This window comes from Syngnathus leptorhynchus, chromosome 3, assembly GCF_054491065.1.
Source record: "Syngnathus leptorhynchus isolate UIUO chromosome 3, UIUO_Slep, whole genome shotgun sequence".
Lineage (NCBI taxonomy): Eukaryota > Metazoa > Chordata > Actinopteri > Syngnathiformes > Syngnathidae > Syngnathus > Syngnathus leptorhynchus.
Genome location: NC_141197.1, coordinates 13,632,969 through 13,651,297, shown reverse-complemented (window position 1 = coordinate 13,651,297; position 18,329 = coordinate 13,632,969). Strand labels below are relative to the sequence as shown.

General features: G+C 38.1%; 1 protein-coding gene across 2 annotated transcripts in view; it reads left to right on the top strand.

Moving 5' to 3' along the window:
- Nucleotides 1–18,329, top strand: part of LOC147059371 (CUB and sushi domain-containing protein 1-like) — a 280,490-nt gene that overhangs the window by 106,899 nt on the left and 155,262 nt on the right. For both annotated transcript variants that reach the window (XM_085906897.1, XM_085906896.1), the window contains exon 4: nucleotides 9,230–9,342. In XM_085906897.1, the coding sequence (XP_085763023.1) occupies nucleotides 9,230–9,342 (113 nt within the window). The remainder of the gene's footprint in view (nucleotides 1–9,229; nucleotides 9,343–18,329) is intronic.

The following is an 18,329-nucleotide window of genomic DNA, read 5'->3' as shown; positions in this document are numbered from 1 at the left end:
ACAAAAGAATAAATGGCGCAACTTCCTCCCATAACCTGTCAAGACGTCTATCTCTCTCTCACTCTCTCTCTCTCTCTCTCTCTCTCTCTCTCTCTCTCTCTCTCTCTCTCTCTCTCTCTCTCTCTCTCTCTCTCTCTCTCTCTCTCTCTCTCTCTCTCTCTCTCTCTCTCTCTCTCTCTCTCTCTCTCTCTCTCTCTCTCGCTCTCTCTCTTCATAAATATATATATATATATATATATATATATATATATATATATATATATATATATATATATATGAAGTATATCAAGTATATAAGGGGATATATATATATATATATATATATGTACACACACACACAAATATATGACAACCTCTGTACATTCAAATTGAAGCAAAGGTGCCAACATTTGCTTTTGTCATGTTTGTGACATGTAGACATGTGTGAATATGGTTAGGTGCATAGACGCACGCATATATGTGTTTCCAGAGTTTGTAAAGGTGCCCTTGCCTCACAGCCTTTAGGGGTATGCATCCGACTTTAAAGGCTTTTAATGTTCACACCTTGTCACAAATCCGCACGGATGTAGCGGCGCATAGTCACTTACACGCATACAGCGCAAGCTCACACACCAATAGAGAGTTACCTGCATGAAGAGGACACATGTCAGGGGATTCTAAGCTGCACCTGACACAGGGGACAGGCTGATGTGAGGGGGAAGAGGAGGGTAGAGGACAGAACATAGAGGGGAAGGGGTTCTCGCTCCTGATGCTCATTTCCTGCATCTAAAGCACGCCTTCTATGGCGCTCTCTCAGAAGCAAAGAGAATTCATTTGAATGGTTTGTCAAATAATGCCTTTCCCCCCACGGTGGACTGGTGATGCTGTGACTGTGTGTATGTGTGTGTGTGTGTGTGTGTGCTCTTGTGTATGTGGAAGGGAAGCATGCCCTACTTTAGCGCAGTCGTTCCTCTGTTGATATTGCCCATAGCACCGGATTATATGCTTCTCATTGTGGTCTGACACAGAATCACACACACACACGCACGCACGCGCACGCACACACACTTACACTAATTTAACACAGTAGAGTGTAAATTGTACACATGAATCGGTGATGACAACCACGTAAACAATGGTAACTGAGTATGAAGTTTCTTAAAGAGCAAAGTTAAGGACAATAAGGACACCATATTATCAGGGAAAAAGTTGCAATGATACTACAATTAAGTTATGAATGGAGAGTGTCAATCACAATTGAGCATTGTTGTCCTTTTAAAGGCTTTGATATCAAATAAATTCAACACAGTATGTGCCTTTACAAGACCAACTTTTATAGCTTGTCTTATAGTTTGGCTTAGAAGTTTTGCCTACTTTTTTTGCACAGGGCAATCGGGAGACAACTTCTGTTTACATTCCCGGCATTCATCCACACGTGCAGCATCATCGCATGCGTGTTGACTTTTGCCAAGTGATTATCCAGTTATGCAGGATTTTGAAATGTAGGCCTTATTAATTTGTACCGAATTAATTAACTAGATCACTTTGGGTCGTGGGTACACATTGATGCGATTCATTTAAATGTAATGAAAAACAGAACATTGCACAGCTGCCTTGCCTCGGATAGATTTGTAGCTCTTTGCAGTTTCTGCCAAGTTTGTGCCTGGAGGACCGCAAAGCAGCATAGAGAGGGGAAAAAAAAAGATATTTTTGCAGTGCGGATAGGTGAGTCTGACATGGTTAACATTGTAGCTTTCTTTGATTACAATCGAAGCTTTCCAGTTTGACAGCTGCATCGGGTTGGGTCCCTGTAGATTTTATTTCTCGGTCAAGGTTTGACGCATTTAACAATGTCTTGGGCAATTATAGTTGTGTGCATACTTGTGTGAAGGTTGTTTATCTATCAGCACTTTGATGGATGTTTCTTTCGCTCAGATAGAGCGAATAACTAGGATCATGGACAGAAGTGAAATGAAGGTTCAATGTTTGTGAAGAAATGTGTTTCTATATCTACAAAGTATGAAAAAAAATGACTTAAACTTTACCTTCACATACTTGATTGATTGATAGGGTGTGTCTGTATGTGTGAGATTCTGTCACGACACACACGTTTCCTCCTAAAATGTGTGATGCAACCTCGTCTGTTAGAGATGACGTTGAATATATGGATCTTTGATTTAGATCTTACGAAAGAGCACAAATCCTTCCAGATTACTCAAGATTTGTCTTTTGACAAGAAACATCAAAGCAAACTTGGGCTTTGTTCTCAATAAATATACCTTAAAAATAGTGTCTGAGAAAAACAAGCACAAGCCACAGTCTATATTTGGAACACACTTTTTATGTTTGATTTTTGTTTTGAGTTTTTGAATGAAACTAAATATATTTGACATGTTTAATTAATTTATTGTCCTTACATATAATTTTCAAGTCATTATACGATAGAACAGCCAGTAAAGTTTCACCTGAATTATTGGCTGAGCAAAACATCCCCACAGAGGTTTAATTCTTATTTAACACCCTGCATCAGTCACTGAACATGATTTAAATATGTCAAGTGAGGCTGAACCTAGACAAAGCTAAACAGAAAAAATATAAATAGTTTTGTGGAAGTGTTAAAGAAATTGTTTGGAAGGCATTTAAAAACAGTTGTTACAATCATAAAATACAATAATTGATATAATTCTGTGTCAGGAAGCAGCATCGTTATTCCTCATTGTTGAGGTGTGAATTAAGACACGGACATACATTCAAAGTGAATTCCAAACATGAAGCACTCAACCAACGAACGAATTTAATTGAAACTATAATCTGTTTTGTAGACCTTCATTTTATTTATTGGCATCGAACTTTGGGGAATTTGCATGGGAACAGCAGCAAGTCAGACATGAGCTCAACCATATTAAACATTTAACACCTGCTGAACAAGCTCTTGACACTAAACTCTGTTCGTTAGAGTCAGTCTTTGAATATAAGTGGTATGCGCTGCTGTGTTTGTTAAGGACACTAGGGAATGGCACAGTTCTAAACCTCCTTTCATAAACATCAAGAGTGTACAGCACTTAACTCCTTCCAACCTTGAAGCGGAGCTACAATGCTGATCTGTGATCTTGTGTACTTTTCCCACTCCCTCTGTTATCTATCTCACTTACATAATCACCCGAGGCAATATAGGTATAATTTTTCTTGGAATAACACGTTAGAACATTTCAAATACCTTTGTTATAAAATTCAAATTGAGGTTGGCTTCGAGCTAGCCTAACCAACAAGAGTTGCAAAGATGTAGTCTACGTTCAAAAGTCTCATGTGTAGTCTGCATCTGAAAAAAAAATCATCCATTAAAAATGACCTACAATTTGATTCTTTATCAAATTATTTCTTTATTGGCAAGTATAATGTTCCTTGGGGCAGTTGTGCCGTAGTTTAAAAGTTACTCAATTTCTGTTGATTCTTTTCTAAATCAACAGCGCCCCTGCTGGTTGCGGCAAAGTAGTGCTAACCATTTTGCAACCTCAGTTATTGGCACACAAATGAAACCAAGCCCAAACAATCATTTACCTCCCTTGTCCTAGTAACATAAGTTTGGTGTTCAGTAATGATAAAAAGGAGGATTGCACTGTGTTTATTCACTGCCGCAGACACTCATTTATGTGTGTCTTGCCCAGCTGGTCTTAAAATATCCCAAAATGAACAGTAGCTTTGCCAAGGATTTATAACACCCTGTATCCAGATTAAAAGTTTGTCCGTGAATCTCCGCCAGTTGAACTTCTTCATCACCAATTTCATCTAGTTCACTTCTTAATTGGCTTATATTGGTTATATAGTTCTTCAATGTTTTTTTTTTCACTATCTACAGACTGCCTTTTATTTTCTTAATCTTTTTCCTCCCCATTATATCTATCTAAGTCAGTTGTCTCCAACAAGAACATTCTGTCCATCCATTCACTTTGTGTGGTGTCACTGATAAAACAGCTAGTTGCTCCAGACAGACCTTACAAATGGACCATATTTTCAGAATGACACGTTAAAACAAACACATTCACCCGAGGGTCATATATCTACTCTGCAAGTGCTCTTGGCAAGAAAGCACCAATTGCAACTATTTGTTCAGTGCCTTTTTTGAGTTTTTATTGATTACAACTCACCAAATTTTATTTTCTGGCATTAAGAGGTTTAATGTATAGCAGTTATAGGAATAACATACAATAATGTTAAATATAGTATGTTTGCGTTATCATGTTACCTTTCTACAAGCGCATTTGTCACATGGACTGCACTTTTTTTCTCAGTGGTTCTCTGAATGCACTTGCAATCGATGATCGTGTGGAAAGGTGACGGCTTGCCAGTGGCCATGTTGGTGCTGCACTTTCTGTGTGTGTATCTGTGTTTGTGTGTGTGTGTGTGCCAAGGTGTTGGAACTCCACGACTCACTTATTCTCGCTCAACTGTTAAAGCACCATTGATTCCAAAATGGGAAAGTCTATTTTGAATCACACACTACTCAACTGTCAATTTGTTCACCAGAAAACCGCAGACTGCTTAAACAGCCTTTTCCGCAATGTTTTTTTTTTTAATATACGAGTCTCTGGTATTTAAATTCTGGGAGATACATAATTAGACTGTGCTAAAATTTCTGTGCTAAACTTTCTTTCCTATATCTGAAATCCAGATGGGGCCATCCCCAAACTGTTTTCACGTATTTGGAAGAAGTCACATACCTTTACTATAGGGAAAAAATGTCTAGCATCTTTCTTCTGCCCCCAGATAAATCTTTGAGGCCAGAAAATATATCAGCTCAGAGCCTGACTGCAATTTATCCCGTCGGGTCATTGCAGTACTTTTCCACGCCCGCAACAATGAGGTGCTCTAAAGCACCGATGCCACTGTGAAGCCTCTGTCCTGAAGTTGGCTGTCACATCAGACTCCCCCTTGCTCCTCTGTCTCTTCTCTGTGACATGCGTGCACTCATGGCCAACGACAAGGCGCTCTAAAGTGGCCATGCCTGCAGACTATCCAAAGTTATATAGTTATAGCTAGCTAGCGAGCTACTTGCATGTCACAGTTGCGCCAAATAACAGCAGATGCGACTCATGCTGGTTTCTAAAGTGTGTCACGAGGCACCATTTTAACCACAGCCCTAAAAAAGGAAAACGGAAACGATAAAAACAGTTAAACGTAACATTTGAGTACTACAGTTCTGAGTCTTTCACATTTTCAACAATAGTCTTCAAAAATTAATAACATAGCCACATTTATTTACATGTGTAAAAGTAACGTTAGAGAATTCATCAATGTTATGGACCAGTAGGCAGAGTTGGGGATGGACGAAAAGATTCAGATAGGCAGTCAAGACAGATGGAAGCCGCAACAAAAAGCACACAAGCAAGCTGAGTGATTGGTCATCTGACTGTAAAGCTTGCTCTCACGAAGTGCCTGTCTCATCGCATGAACTGGATGACTGACTGGACAGCTGACCGACGATATCATCTGTCCCATATTTTAAAGCAAGCCCACTTACTTTTCAATAGATGTCACATAGCAGTATAGGATCAATGGTTTGTCCTGATTATGAGGAACTGTGCAGTGCAACAAACTAAGAAGGTGAGGCAGAGAGAAATGACAAGGCCAAGATGGCCCATCTGTACCGTACAGGTGATTACTGCTCATTACCTGAGTGACAGTTGTTTGTGTGCGTGTGTGCATGTGTGTGTTTTGGCCAACACTCAAGACACATTTCATTGCTCTGATTTATCCCAAAGCAGGGGACTTGTTCTTTCATCTGCATTAAATACATATCTACGTTGGATGGCAATTTTCTCATGTTTTTTATCCAATAGAAAACAAGCAATCTTAATTTTTTTTTCTTTCGATCGTGAAAAGAAATAAAAGCTCACAGAATATTAGTCTCCACTTCAAAAGTATTCATCATGTACCAATTGAAGAAAGCCCAGTCCCGTTTAATCCATATAAACACCAGAAATGTGGAATTACATAAATTCCTGTGATGTTATATTCTTGTTCTTTGTGTGCCTTTTTATCTTGTATTTAGTGTAATGTTAAAAACAGCTCATGTCTAAATGGTAGGGGAGTATTTCTCCTGTTCTCTGAAGGCATGACTCTTTAACAGTAATTAAGCATTAAGTGGCAATAATTTAGTATTTAAATAAAAGCTTACAATAACTTTGGAAAGCATACAAAAGATCTACTTGAATAGTGCAATCAACTTTCACTAGGTTGACAGCGTTTCAAATAATTGTGTTAATTAGTTTAATTTAGATGAATGATGAATCCCGCAGAGTAAACTCTCGTTCTCGTTAAATCCAGATGTAATGTTACATTGTGCCTGTCTTTGTGCAAAACATCACACGTGATTTCTTCTGCCCCTCGCTTAATCGTGGTGGAGGGCTTTGTGCGTCCCAAGGATCCAAAGTTGTTTGTCGCTTTATGCCCTTGGCAGGCTCAGCCATAGCAAACAGGTTTTAGGTGAGGGACCAGACAAAGCACGGCTTTAAGGAACGACACAATTGCTTGACATTTCCCTTCATTACTTATTAAAGCTTTAAAGTATTGCATGAATTGATCAAGAAATGGTTCCGTTTTAGGAACGCTGACAGCAAAAAAAATAAAAATATCCCCTTGAAGAAAATGACTCAAGACTTTGTGTCTGGCCAGTCCCATCACATACTTCACTCCCCTTGGTCCTGTCCTTTGCGCATTTCCCCCCCAGTTTCCTCTCTTAACTCTTTCCATTTGTCTTTTTGTTTGTTGCTTTCCCACAAGCTCCATTACTTACTTTCTGTCCCTTTTGTCCTTGCTTTGAGGCCAAATCATTCTTTTTTTCCACTGTTCTTTTTTTTTTTCCTAGACCTTTATGTTACTTTTGGATTGATGACATCGATTGTTCTTATTGTCCCCAGTCTGTTCTTTTTCATTGGTTGTCTTTGTCACCCTTGACCAACTCTTTTTAGACCAAATCAATTCACAGTGTCTGATGTCAGTATTGTCACAGATTTTCTTCCATTGCGTATTATTTAAATTATATGTGTAATGGTGTTTTTCTTATCTTTACATTTTTCATATTTGAGATTTTTTTTTTTTATCTTACAGCAAAAAGTTCTCTTTCATTGAAACATACATGCAATAACTGTATTTCTATTGCACTTTGTCATTTTTTAAAATGAAGAAACATTAAACATTTCCGCTTCTTCCTCGTCAATGAAAAAAGCCTTACTCATACTTTGTATACAAATAGACATATTGGCTGAGTTGATGCTTTACGCTCTCAGCCGGCTCAGTTGTCACCTTTCACCTTTTGTTACAAAGCGTCCATTTTAATGTAGATTAGGTTCAAGGAGAAACACTACTCTTTGTCAAAGTCAGCCATGAAGCTTCTGAATAAGAACTTGTGTAGACCTTGTGAGATCGTGAAAACTTTTTGGCTTGCGATAATATACACTGCTTTGGAGAGAGGCTTTATTGTGTGCATGTGCGTGTGCTAGAGTCTCTTTTAAAGCATGTAAAAAAATAAATCTATTCATCCATTTTCTATATGGCTTGTCAGTAATTCATTTGCTTGATTCATATATTTGGGGGGGAATTTTTTTTTATACTCATTATAATCTTTTCAACACTTACAGTAAATTAATTTTAATGCAATGCAATGTTGTCAGTGTTTTGCTGAGTGACTTTAACACAAGCATAAATCAATCTGCTTGCGTGGAAGATCAAATGTATTCTTGAAGGTTTATTTAGGTTCACATGGCCATTTTGGACTATTCAGTCAGAATCACTTCAACCGCAGCTTTATAATACATTTCTAATTAGCAGGCTTATTCCACCCCCCCCCCCCCTTTTTTTTTTAAAATGGTTGCGCTCCTCATCTTTAAAAGGGAAACCAATGTCAGTCAATTGTGACTTGAATATCAGTCATGCAGTTACTACTCAGTGGAATAGTAGCAATGATTGCAATTCATTGCCAATCAATACTTGAAGTGCTCCATATTTGGTTACCGTTTGTCAGATTTGCAGGTGCGTGCGTATGCACCGCTATCTACGAGCAATGTATTTTTTATAAAAGCAGAGAATATGTTAATAGGGAAACTGTACGTTGCTGTACGTCAATGTCATATGACCGGATAGATATAATATTCGTCAACAACTGAGAAATATTTGTTTTCTTATGACAGCAATTTTGCACTGCTCTGCAAAGGAAGTGTGCTCAATACAGTGGCAAGTGAATGCAGACAGTATGCAATAATTTATCTGGTGATTAGAAAAATGCCGACAAGGGCATTTCACTCCAATTTCAATGGGGTTCCTATGGACATTCATCTGATTTGGTTTTGATAGCTAACCTTGCTATTACATTTGAATGGTGTGACTCAATGGAAACATGACACAAAAATTGTATGACCGTTTGAGTTTAGATTACTATAATAAAACATTTTTCATTGACTATACAGTCATTTTATTTTATTAGCCAGGCAGTTAGTTTTAGTCAGCCCTCTCAGTTTTGTTGTTTCTTATCTCTGCATCATTCCCATTCTGCTCCCGCAATCATTCAGTCGTCACCTCTTAATTAATCTTAAAAAGGCCATTACAGATTCCATTACAGACTAAAACTCATATTTTTGTATCAGAGATTGAATTTGTAGCATCATTAAATAGTGCACTCAATGTTAAATGTAAAACTATTTAATTACTGTTTAATTCTGTGAATCTTAGGGGTGGGTAATAGATTTTAGTATTTGGTTTTTCAAAGGAAACAACAGGAAGACTAAGCCTAAAAGTTGGTGAACAGACGACAAAAGGTCACGGCATACTTAACCAGTCTGTGGGTTTTAAGCACAGTTGCTGAACAGACAAAGCCTAATAGTTTAAACCAAGGGTCACCATACGTTTTGGAGCTGAGAGCTACATCTTGGGCGCTGGTTAATGAGAAGAGCTAATAGTCTGCTGCTCACTTGGAAAATAAAAACATGCTCAAACAACATGTAATAATGTTATTAATTAATTATATTAATTTACGTGAAGACACTGACAATATTGTTTATTTCTCACACTAATCAACATAGCATTAAATGTCAATAAGCAATATTTCTATCAATTCTGCCAGTGTTTCCCACATTTCTAGAGAATCTCAATGTCCTACTTTCAACTAGCTCATAAATTGCAAATTGTTTTCTGGCGTAACCCTGCTGTGTTGAAACTATTTTTTATTTTTTTTTACATTTTACTCTGTGTTTCTTAGGTTGTCGGGGTTCATGCTGCCTTCTCCTATCGTCAGCACCGGATCTATATTGGCCTTGTGGTTTACCACCGATTTCGCCGTCAGTGCACAGGGCTTCAAAGCTGTCTACGAAGGTAAGATCACGTTTCACGTGTGTTGAAATGACTCCAACTGGATTGCAATTTTTTTTCTGATTATTGTAAATGGCAACCAAGTGTCAACTATAGTTGATACCATAGTAAACATGGCCACAACAATAAGTACAAATGCACAATATAATAATACCATACAGGAAATACAAATACTTTTTATGGGGATAATGAAGCCGAGGCTAAATTCCCAATAAGCATTTTATTTCTGTGGTTGTTTATTGGTTATGCAGTCAGACAGAACGCGGTTCAAGAGGAGAATGACAAAGAGAAAACACAACAGAGCAAAAACAATGGAGACCAATAATACTATAACAACAGTAGATGAAAGCAATAATGTTACCTTGAAGTTCTTATCTATTTGTGAACTGGGAACTGTCATAATATGAGGTAGAAACACAACAAGCAGTAAACATGACATGATATGGAAGGACAATGATAATGAGCCAGTATGGCAGGGTATGCTTATGTATGTACTGTATTTATATAAAAAATGTCATTTTGCAATCCTCCTGCATTTTTTCTTTTTGGATTAAAAGAAAGAACAAGACATACATTAGCTATCGCGTTTGTCAGTCCTTGAAATAGACAAATCAATGGGCAACATCTCGTGTTGACTGGGCTATATTTTTCCTGGGGGGTGGATTCAAGTAAGCCTTGGTTGTGATTTATGAGAAAAGCTGCCCGTGTTAATGATGGTGTGTAGGCGACTCACCTATCGCTGCTGCTGTCTTGGTCTGCCCAGTATCAGTTGGAGTTGGCGTGAGTGTTTACACAGTGCAAATGTAAGGCTATCTTGTCGTTTACTCGTGCACTAAGGTGCGCATCGGTTAGTGCCGGTGCTTGTTGTGCGTTGACCCCCTTCTCTATGCAAGCAGCAACGCTGTTTGATATTGGTTGTGCCTGTTGGCACGCAAAGCCTGGGTCTGCCCTTTTGGAGACACTTACAAATGCATGCACACAGACATAGATACATGTTTGTAGAGCATAAGTCCATTCCTAATAATGAGCTCCAAATATCAAAAACACCTTCAATGACCATATAGTATGCAGTATGACTGTCGACACTGATGAGCATGCCATATTAGATATTCCTAAATCTGGAGTCCATCTCCAAGGTAAGATTAGATTTCAGTCATATTTTACATTGATGACTTGAAATCTTTGTATCCGAGTGGGACCGTGCGGGTGCTGTGTGCTTAAACATCAACAGTAGTCATGTGACACGATATGTTACAAACCAAAATAGATCACGCAAGCAAATGAATTAAAAGTTACTTGAGTACATGAAACAAAGTAACTTTATAAATTTAACACCGTGAATAATAGATTAATTTTAAACTTCTTTTCCAGGATTTTTTCTTTTGCATTGATATTCCACCATTTATGCCTCAACTGAGGGCCTTTCTAGTTTCGACGAAAGTTAAACAAGACTATGATTTTATGGAAGGAGATCAAACTGAATTAGCAGTGTTCACACAGCGCTAATAGATGAAGTCTCGAAGAGGTGCATAGTCTGCAGGTGGGGGGGGGGGGCTACAGTTTAAGGATGAGTGCTCTAAATAAAGCTGTAAGTAATGGAAAGCAATCTTTCACTGATAAAAAGCCAGGTTTGCAAACCAGCCCAGCAAAGACAAGATAATCATCAATTAATTTGGCCCCAAAGCCAGAGGAGAGCAGCAGGAGAGAGGTGTGAATGGAGACATTTAAAATGAGAAGTGAGATCACTAGGAACAAGAGGGGAGTATGAAGACGCACAGAGGGGATTGTATCTGTCTGTAATCAGACATGAGGGAGAATACTTAATATTTATAGATCAGAAGGGCGAAATGCTCTCATCATCATCATAACCATCAACATCATCAATATCAAACCTAATAGTAACAGCAATTTTGTATCCTGATGTAATGGTGTAAAGATCCGATGGGGATTTGTGTCGCACACAATCTTCTCCCTTAGCTCATCATTTCTTTTCAAATAAAACACTCAGATGATTAAAACTAAATGAAAGTAATAAGATAATGCTCATAAGGTGTATTTGTAACTTCATATATGTTGCATTATGTGTTTTTCAACTGTTTTGATACATTTAGTAAAACATCGCCTGGTTTCAAATGAATTTCAAATTGTCCTTTAGCAACAAGAACCAGTGCCAGAACTTCCCCCGAGCATTTGTTAAATGCTGCAATGTAAAAGTGCAAAGGCAGCTCCAGGACCGTCCCACACTGAGGAAATATTGTGGAACTTGCAACCTTTATTTGTGCTGCTGGTAATTTAAAAGTTGTTTTCACACAGGACAAATTTCTGCAGAATTCCAAATGGACCAAAATAGTTTTAAATGGGTCACACATATTATCACATTTTCTATCCCGCTTGTCCTCTTTTAAGCCTGTTCGCGCTGACCTTAGGGAGAAAGGCAAGGTACACCCTGAACTGGTTGCCAGACAAACAACCGTTCACACTACATTGAAGCCAACAAAAGTGGAAATTCCCACACAGATCTGCTATCGTGAGAACATACAAAGTGAAGGGCCAGAGCAAATATTAGAACTGCAAGGCAGATGTGCTAACCATTTGTCCAATATGCTGAGTCACAGCTTACTATTGTATTATTTTCCTTGTTATGTTAAGCACATTTCCTGTGTTCAACTACACGAGGAATGATATTAATATATCATTCAAATAATGTCTAATTGGCCTGGCTGTTTGAATGGGCAAATGTGATTTAATTGAGCGTCTCCATGAAGGAGATTTTCTCATTTTACATTCGAACAAAGCTGCTTGAATTAGTCAAGATTATTAAAGGGAGTACAATTTGTCAATAATTTTGTAGGAGGTACAATTCTTCATGGGGTCATCACTGTCGTAAAGACAAAAAGCTCTTTATTATCTATTTTATTCTTTTAATTTTATTTTCCATCTCATCGACATTCTCTTTATCTTTCTTGAAGCCACATGTAGATTTTATTTGATTCCTTCAATTTGTTGCTCATTTTTTCCCTCCTATTGAGGGACATGATTGCACCACGACTTGGAAGCCCATTAAAGGGGCTTTGGTCATTAAACACATGCACACACAGATATGCTGCAACATATTTCACAAACATCCATATGGTGCATACAAACATGAATGACTGATGAAGATTACTTAGGATTCGCTTTGAAAATTCTACAGAGGGGAAACAAAGAGAGGATGGAAGAAAAACACGTCAGAGACACTTGTTCCACTTGTACACATCCCAGGACAAAAAAAAATGCTGATGCTCAATGAATACATGTTAACAAATACTTATAAAACTAAAAAAACTATGGAAACTGTGTACTGTGTCTAGGGTGTGTTTTTATTTTCCCCCAATTACTCGTTACAGTATTCACTTTGTTTCCGGAGTCTGGCCTCATAAACACCCACTCGGAACAGCTTCCAAATGTGGCCGTCTTGATGTACAGCTTTGCGCCAGCAATCGGCAACTCTTGCAGTCACTATTTCTCAATGCAGAAGGATCGTAGTTTCTTGCTGTTTCTTCTTTCTTGGAATTTGGGTCCTTCGACATGTTTGTCACACACAAGACGAGCTTTGTAGTTTTTTTTTCTGAAGCCTCCAGCCAAGTTGTTTTATTGGTGATGCCTTTATTTTTTTAGACTTTCATCTTAGCCAGTCTCAAAGTGCAGCAATTAATGTTCAAAGTTTTCACAACTTTAATGTCTGTTTTGGCAGCCTATGGACAATGCATGGGATGTTATTTTTTTTGAAAAGTGCCTGATTTTGGTTTTCTAAAAGAAGATATTTGGTAATAGTGTCACATGCTACAATGTTATTTTATTCAAGGTATAGTCTTCAGTTTGCCGTTCCTGGCAGCATCAATTATTAATATTTTAATATTTAAACATGCTCTCTGCTATTGCCGAAGTCACATTGTTGTTATGAATCCCAAAGATCACCTAACTGTGATTTTTGTCAATATCAATCATTCTTTGTTTCTTTCATTGCACACATTTCTTGTGTTTGGTTGGTTAAGGAGAAACTAAAATTAATTTATAATCTAAATATTGCTCACTTTATAAAATTGATCAAGCAATTTAAAACCAGTCCAGTTTACATTAAAAGCGGATTCAAAGTGATTCAAGTTCATAATTTGATTTAGTGGCAAAATATTTGGTCATGACTTGAATTCCTAATACTCTACTTTGACTGTCACTTGCGTGTTCTTCTTGTGACATTTCAGTTGCTGACTGTTCTCCTCTTCTGAGCCTGCCAAAGGTGGTTTGACCTTAACATGAGCTTTCTATTTATAATGACAGCACTGTCAATCCCCCCCTAAAAAAAATGTATCCGATATCTACTAAAAAACTAAAACGGTGATGCTTTTTTTTTTGCCTCTTGTGCAAATCCAATTGTTGCAGACACTTTAGTGACTTAGACCTAAAAAGAGGCAAATGATCCCAAAATTGACATTCTTACGCACAAATTCTAAAGGTGACGCAATTATTGCCTTGACTCCTTCCAAACATTCTTCAAGTACCGGTGCAGTTAAATGCTACTTTTCTATGTCAAGCTTTCAACGATTTGCAATGGCGACAACCTTCATTAGGCAGGAGAATTATTAAGCTTGTAGATTTGTCAGCAGCAGCACAGTCTCCATCTGTGTGAGGGAAAATAAATTCATTTGGAGTTGTTCTTGATTAGCTTGTTGAGGGAATACCAGAGGGAGTGCACGCAGTGATGCAAGTGGTCATCTGTACAAATACGATATTAACGCTTTGAAGTGGTTGCCTGTAAACATCATATGATCGGTGTTTTGATGCATATAAGTGGATGAGAATGCAGTCCCATTCAAATGTGAGTGAAAATCTAAGGCACACAGTCCAACAAGGTAGAGCCATTTGAAATGTCCAGCTCAAGGTTTGTGGTTATGTGTTAAAAACAAAGCGTTGAATTCCCTTTGGAGTGTCTTTAAAGAATCGATCTGAGCTCATTTGAACATTGTAAACCAAAATAGCAGCACCTACCAGATTACATCAAGTGGAAAGGATTACTGTACCTGCTGCAACTGGGACGCTGCAAACTAAATACGATCTCACATTATGTGGAGATGGCAATGAGTGTTCCTGTTGGTGCTATTATCTCTATAATCGCAGTGTTTTCTTAATTCCATTTTTATGTTCTGTTTGTCCAGATAAGTTATGCCCAGTTTGCCTCTCTCGAGACTGTCTTGGTTCTTGCGATTGCATTTTTGTTCTTTTTTTTAATCATCATCTTTTTCTTTTGTTTTCCAGAGCCGTGCTAGCCATAGGTTCCCATTCATTGATAGCATAAATGAATAAATGAATGGTTGCTTGGCTATCCATGTGCCCGATGATTGACTGGTCCAGGGTGTATTGTCCGTTGGCCATTTTCATGTTTCGAGAAATCTCTTTGTCAGGGGAAGAGGTATAAATGTTTTAATTCAAAGGCTATCAATAATCCATAACAGCTCTGGGTTGGTAGATGACCCCTCTACCAATGAGGCATGCCGCTCCCAAGACTATTGTTTTGAATCTTGTATGTGGTCAGGTGACAAATGAAACTTGCGGCACTACTGTATTACAGCACTATCTAATGAACATTCACAAAAAAAAAAACCAAGTCTCCGGTGTGCCTATTTTTTCCCAATTTTTAGTGTGTTGACATTTTGAGTCCAAGCTCCAGCAGTGTGCTATTTCGAGTTGAGACTCCCAAATCATTATCAGGGCAAATCCCTCTAATCCTTCTTCTGTGCAGCAAATAAGAGTGTTGCTAACATGAAGACCACTGATGGCATTACCACTAGTGGCTTTATCTAAAAAATAGTCCGTATACTCGCTAAAAATAACACCTGCCTTATGCTATTGTGATGCATATCTGAATGGCTGGCAGAAAAAAAAAAGTGTCAGTTGAACCATAAATCCAGTGTAGATGGTTAAATAAACACACCCAACTCGGTTGTTGCTTTTGCTGTGTATATGTAAGTATGCTGGACACTAAGTCTAAAAGTATTTTGCAAGCCAGCGGAGTCAGCAGGGGGCGTTTCTTGGCGCAAACAGCTCGTTAAAGCTGAGGGGGGAAAAGTACAAAGGGATTTGACAACTTTGATGATCAGATCACGCCGCATATTTGTCGAACTGTGTGTGTGTCTATATCTGGCTGTGCCGGTGGATAGTTGTGGCACTAAACCGTATCGACTGCGACACTGTGGGATGCCCTGCACAGGGAGCTGGGGTGCCGGGATGGTGGGCGTGTCACATAAGTGTTGTATCTGGCGCCAGCAGTTGTCTGTTTCATCGATCAAAGCTGCAATGTCAACCGTCCAACTGTGTGTGTTTAAGTGCGTGTGTTTGGGTGTATGCACATGGTATGTGTGTGACTGTGTGAGGCCAAAGGTGACTGCCATTTTGAGTCTATCTCTCTTACCCTCTTTCTCACTGTCTGTTTGTCTCACTCTCACGCAAGTACTGTTTTTATGGAAGAGAGGAAAAGTTTATTTCCAAAGTTGATATCATTAACCCATTTATACTTTGTGTCGGGACTGTTTTCTTGTCATTTACATGCATCCTACATGTACTGTAACTTCTGCATTTAATCCAGCACAATAACACACCAGTGGACCCAGTTAGTGCATTTAGGTGCTCTGCTTTATATGAAGTGACCCATTCGACAGGTGTGCGTATGACAGGTGGTCTTTTACATCAATCATGATATATTTCATAACAGATGATGAGGATAGGCTGACATCTCTGATGATAGGCCGTCTTTATTTCCAAACTCATTCACTGTTGTCAACAAGCAGCTACTATATACAAATAAATACATACATAGAATCTTACTTGTACAGTATAATGCATGACTTATTGAATTTATTGACACGTTTTTTCCACTCGCCAAAGATTTTTCCATTTCCAGAGCACCTCCTCCAAGTGTACCTTAAGCTATCAACTCTTCTGAGAAGGAAATCAAATTCATTCAGTGTAAAACATTAATTGGTCCAATTACCCTTCTAAGATTCTCACAAAGCGTAGCGGTACCACATGATTTATTTATAGCATGGTGCTGAATATCAAACGGGAGCTCCACATCTTGTGTTGAACATAGGGAAGCTTATTAACTGTAATTAATTTATTCTGTTGTTTGTGTGACATTCATAGAAAGGCAACAATCACACAGCCATTGATTATATTAAAGTCAGATGACATCAATTTCTTATAGCTGTTGAGGAATTCTAAGTGAGATATAACTGTTCATTCAGGAAACAGATAATGCCTCATTCATGGTCTGGCAATTGGGTTCAAGGTTGGTTCATTGATTCAAAACCCCAGGCAGGTCTCGATTTTGCCTTGTGATGCCGCTGGCCCTACTTTAAAAGGAGCACTGAACCTTAAGTCCCCCACTCAGATGAGTGGAATGCCGTACTTGTCGTTAAACACTTAAGTTGATGATGCATGAAGGGGATTATGTCAAGCTACAGATGCTGTCTTAATATTGATTTCCCTGTGCTATATTCATCCGGAAATAGTAATTTCAAAGTCACGCGGACCCCCACGCTGGATGGCTTATACGTTAGTTCAAAGGACATTGTTCAAATTGGGAAGAGGCATATTTCATTTAGTGGGTAAAAAGTAACATCAAATAACCAAACAAGGAACCTACATTGAATGTAACAACTCCCTTTGTACATTTTTTTGCCCCCAAAAATCACTTGAAATTTTAATATCATTGTCCTGTAATTCATTCCAAATCCACATAAGAACCACTGTGAGTACAAGAGATGTCTGCCATCTAAGGGTGAATGGTGATTTTATCATTTTCTTATGGAAAAAAAAAACAGTCGCATATTTGCAATGTGGCACCTGAGGATTTGCATATCCGCAGGCATTTTTTTTCTTTCTTTGAATATTTTTCGTATTTGGGATTTTTGCCCGTTTTGGGGATCCCCTCCCTTTACCTCTTTCGTGAAAAAAATCTAATGAATGTTGACCAGTGTTTTGAAGAGTTTTTGGAGTATGTTTAAAACAAAAAACAATATAATTTGAGTTATTTATTTATTTATTTATGAAATGGCCACCACTTGCTGATCCCTGCATTTACAGTCGAATGAGCAAATGTATTTTTTAGAGATCGTTCCCTAGTTATTATTCTGTCCATTTGTTTGACTCGGCTACAAATAGCCTCCATGGGAATTGGAGGGCACTGATAAGCGTCTTCATATCTCTGTGACCATTTTATTCCTAATGTTTCTCTGTCTGATAAGTAAAGTTTATCAAATCAGTGTGGACATCTCAGTGAAGCAAAGTTTGCTTTCCACCATTTAAGCTGTGTTCTTTTCTTCTTCCCTGTGCCTGCTTTGTTGTTTTTCTTTTGGCTCTCACTCACTAACTGGCTCTGTCTTACATCTTAACAAGAGTCTTATTTTCACAAAAAGTATCTATTTTCAATCTGACATCATGGGCATCATCATGGACTCCCTTGGCAAATTTCAAATTGAGGTTATCCCCTTGTGTCAGGTCTTGTTCAGGGTGAAAGCTTAATCAAATGTGCCTATTACATTGTTCCTAAAATAATTATTTGATCATTAAACATTTGGCCACTTGTTTATTTGTTTTTATATATTTTGCAAAATGAGATTTTACCCAAAATGCGAAATCACATTTGAAAAAAATAAAAACTCATTCATTGATCATATTACTTTCACTATTTAACAACAAAACGACACCACACTGAGCGCTTTCATTTCCTTTGCATCGTGAGTAATACCGATCATGCATTTCTGCATTAAAGTTCATCTGCGTGTAATGCTCTCCACTGAGCAAGAGGGTACATGTATGTTTTCATATGATTATGACTTTGTATAGTATCAAGTGAATGCTTCGCTTGGAGCAGATGAAGCAGAAAATTAAATGCAGGCGATGCATAATAAGGCACATGCACATGTATATGAGATAGCCATGTGTGACTTGCACCA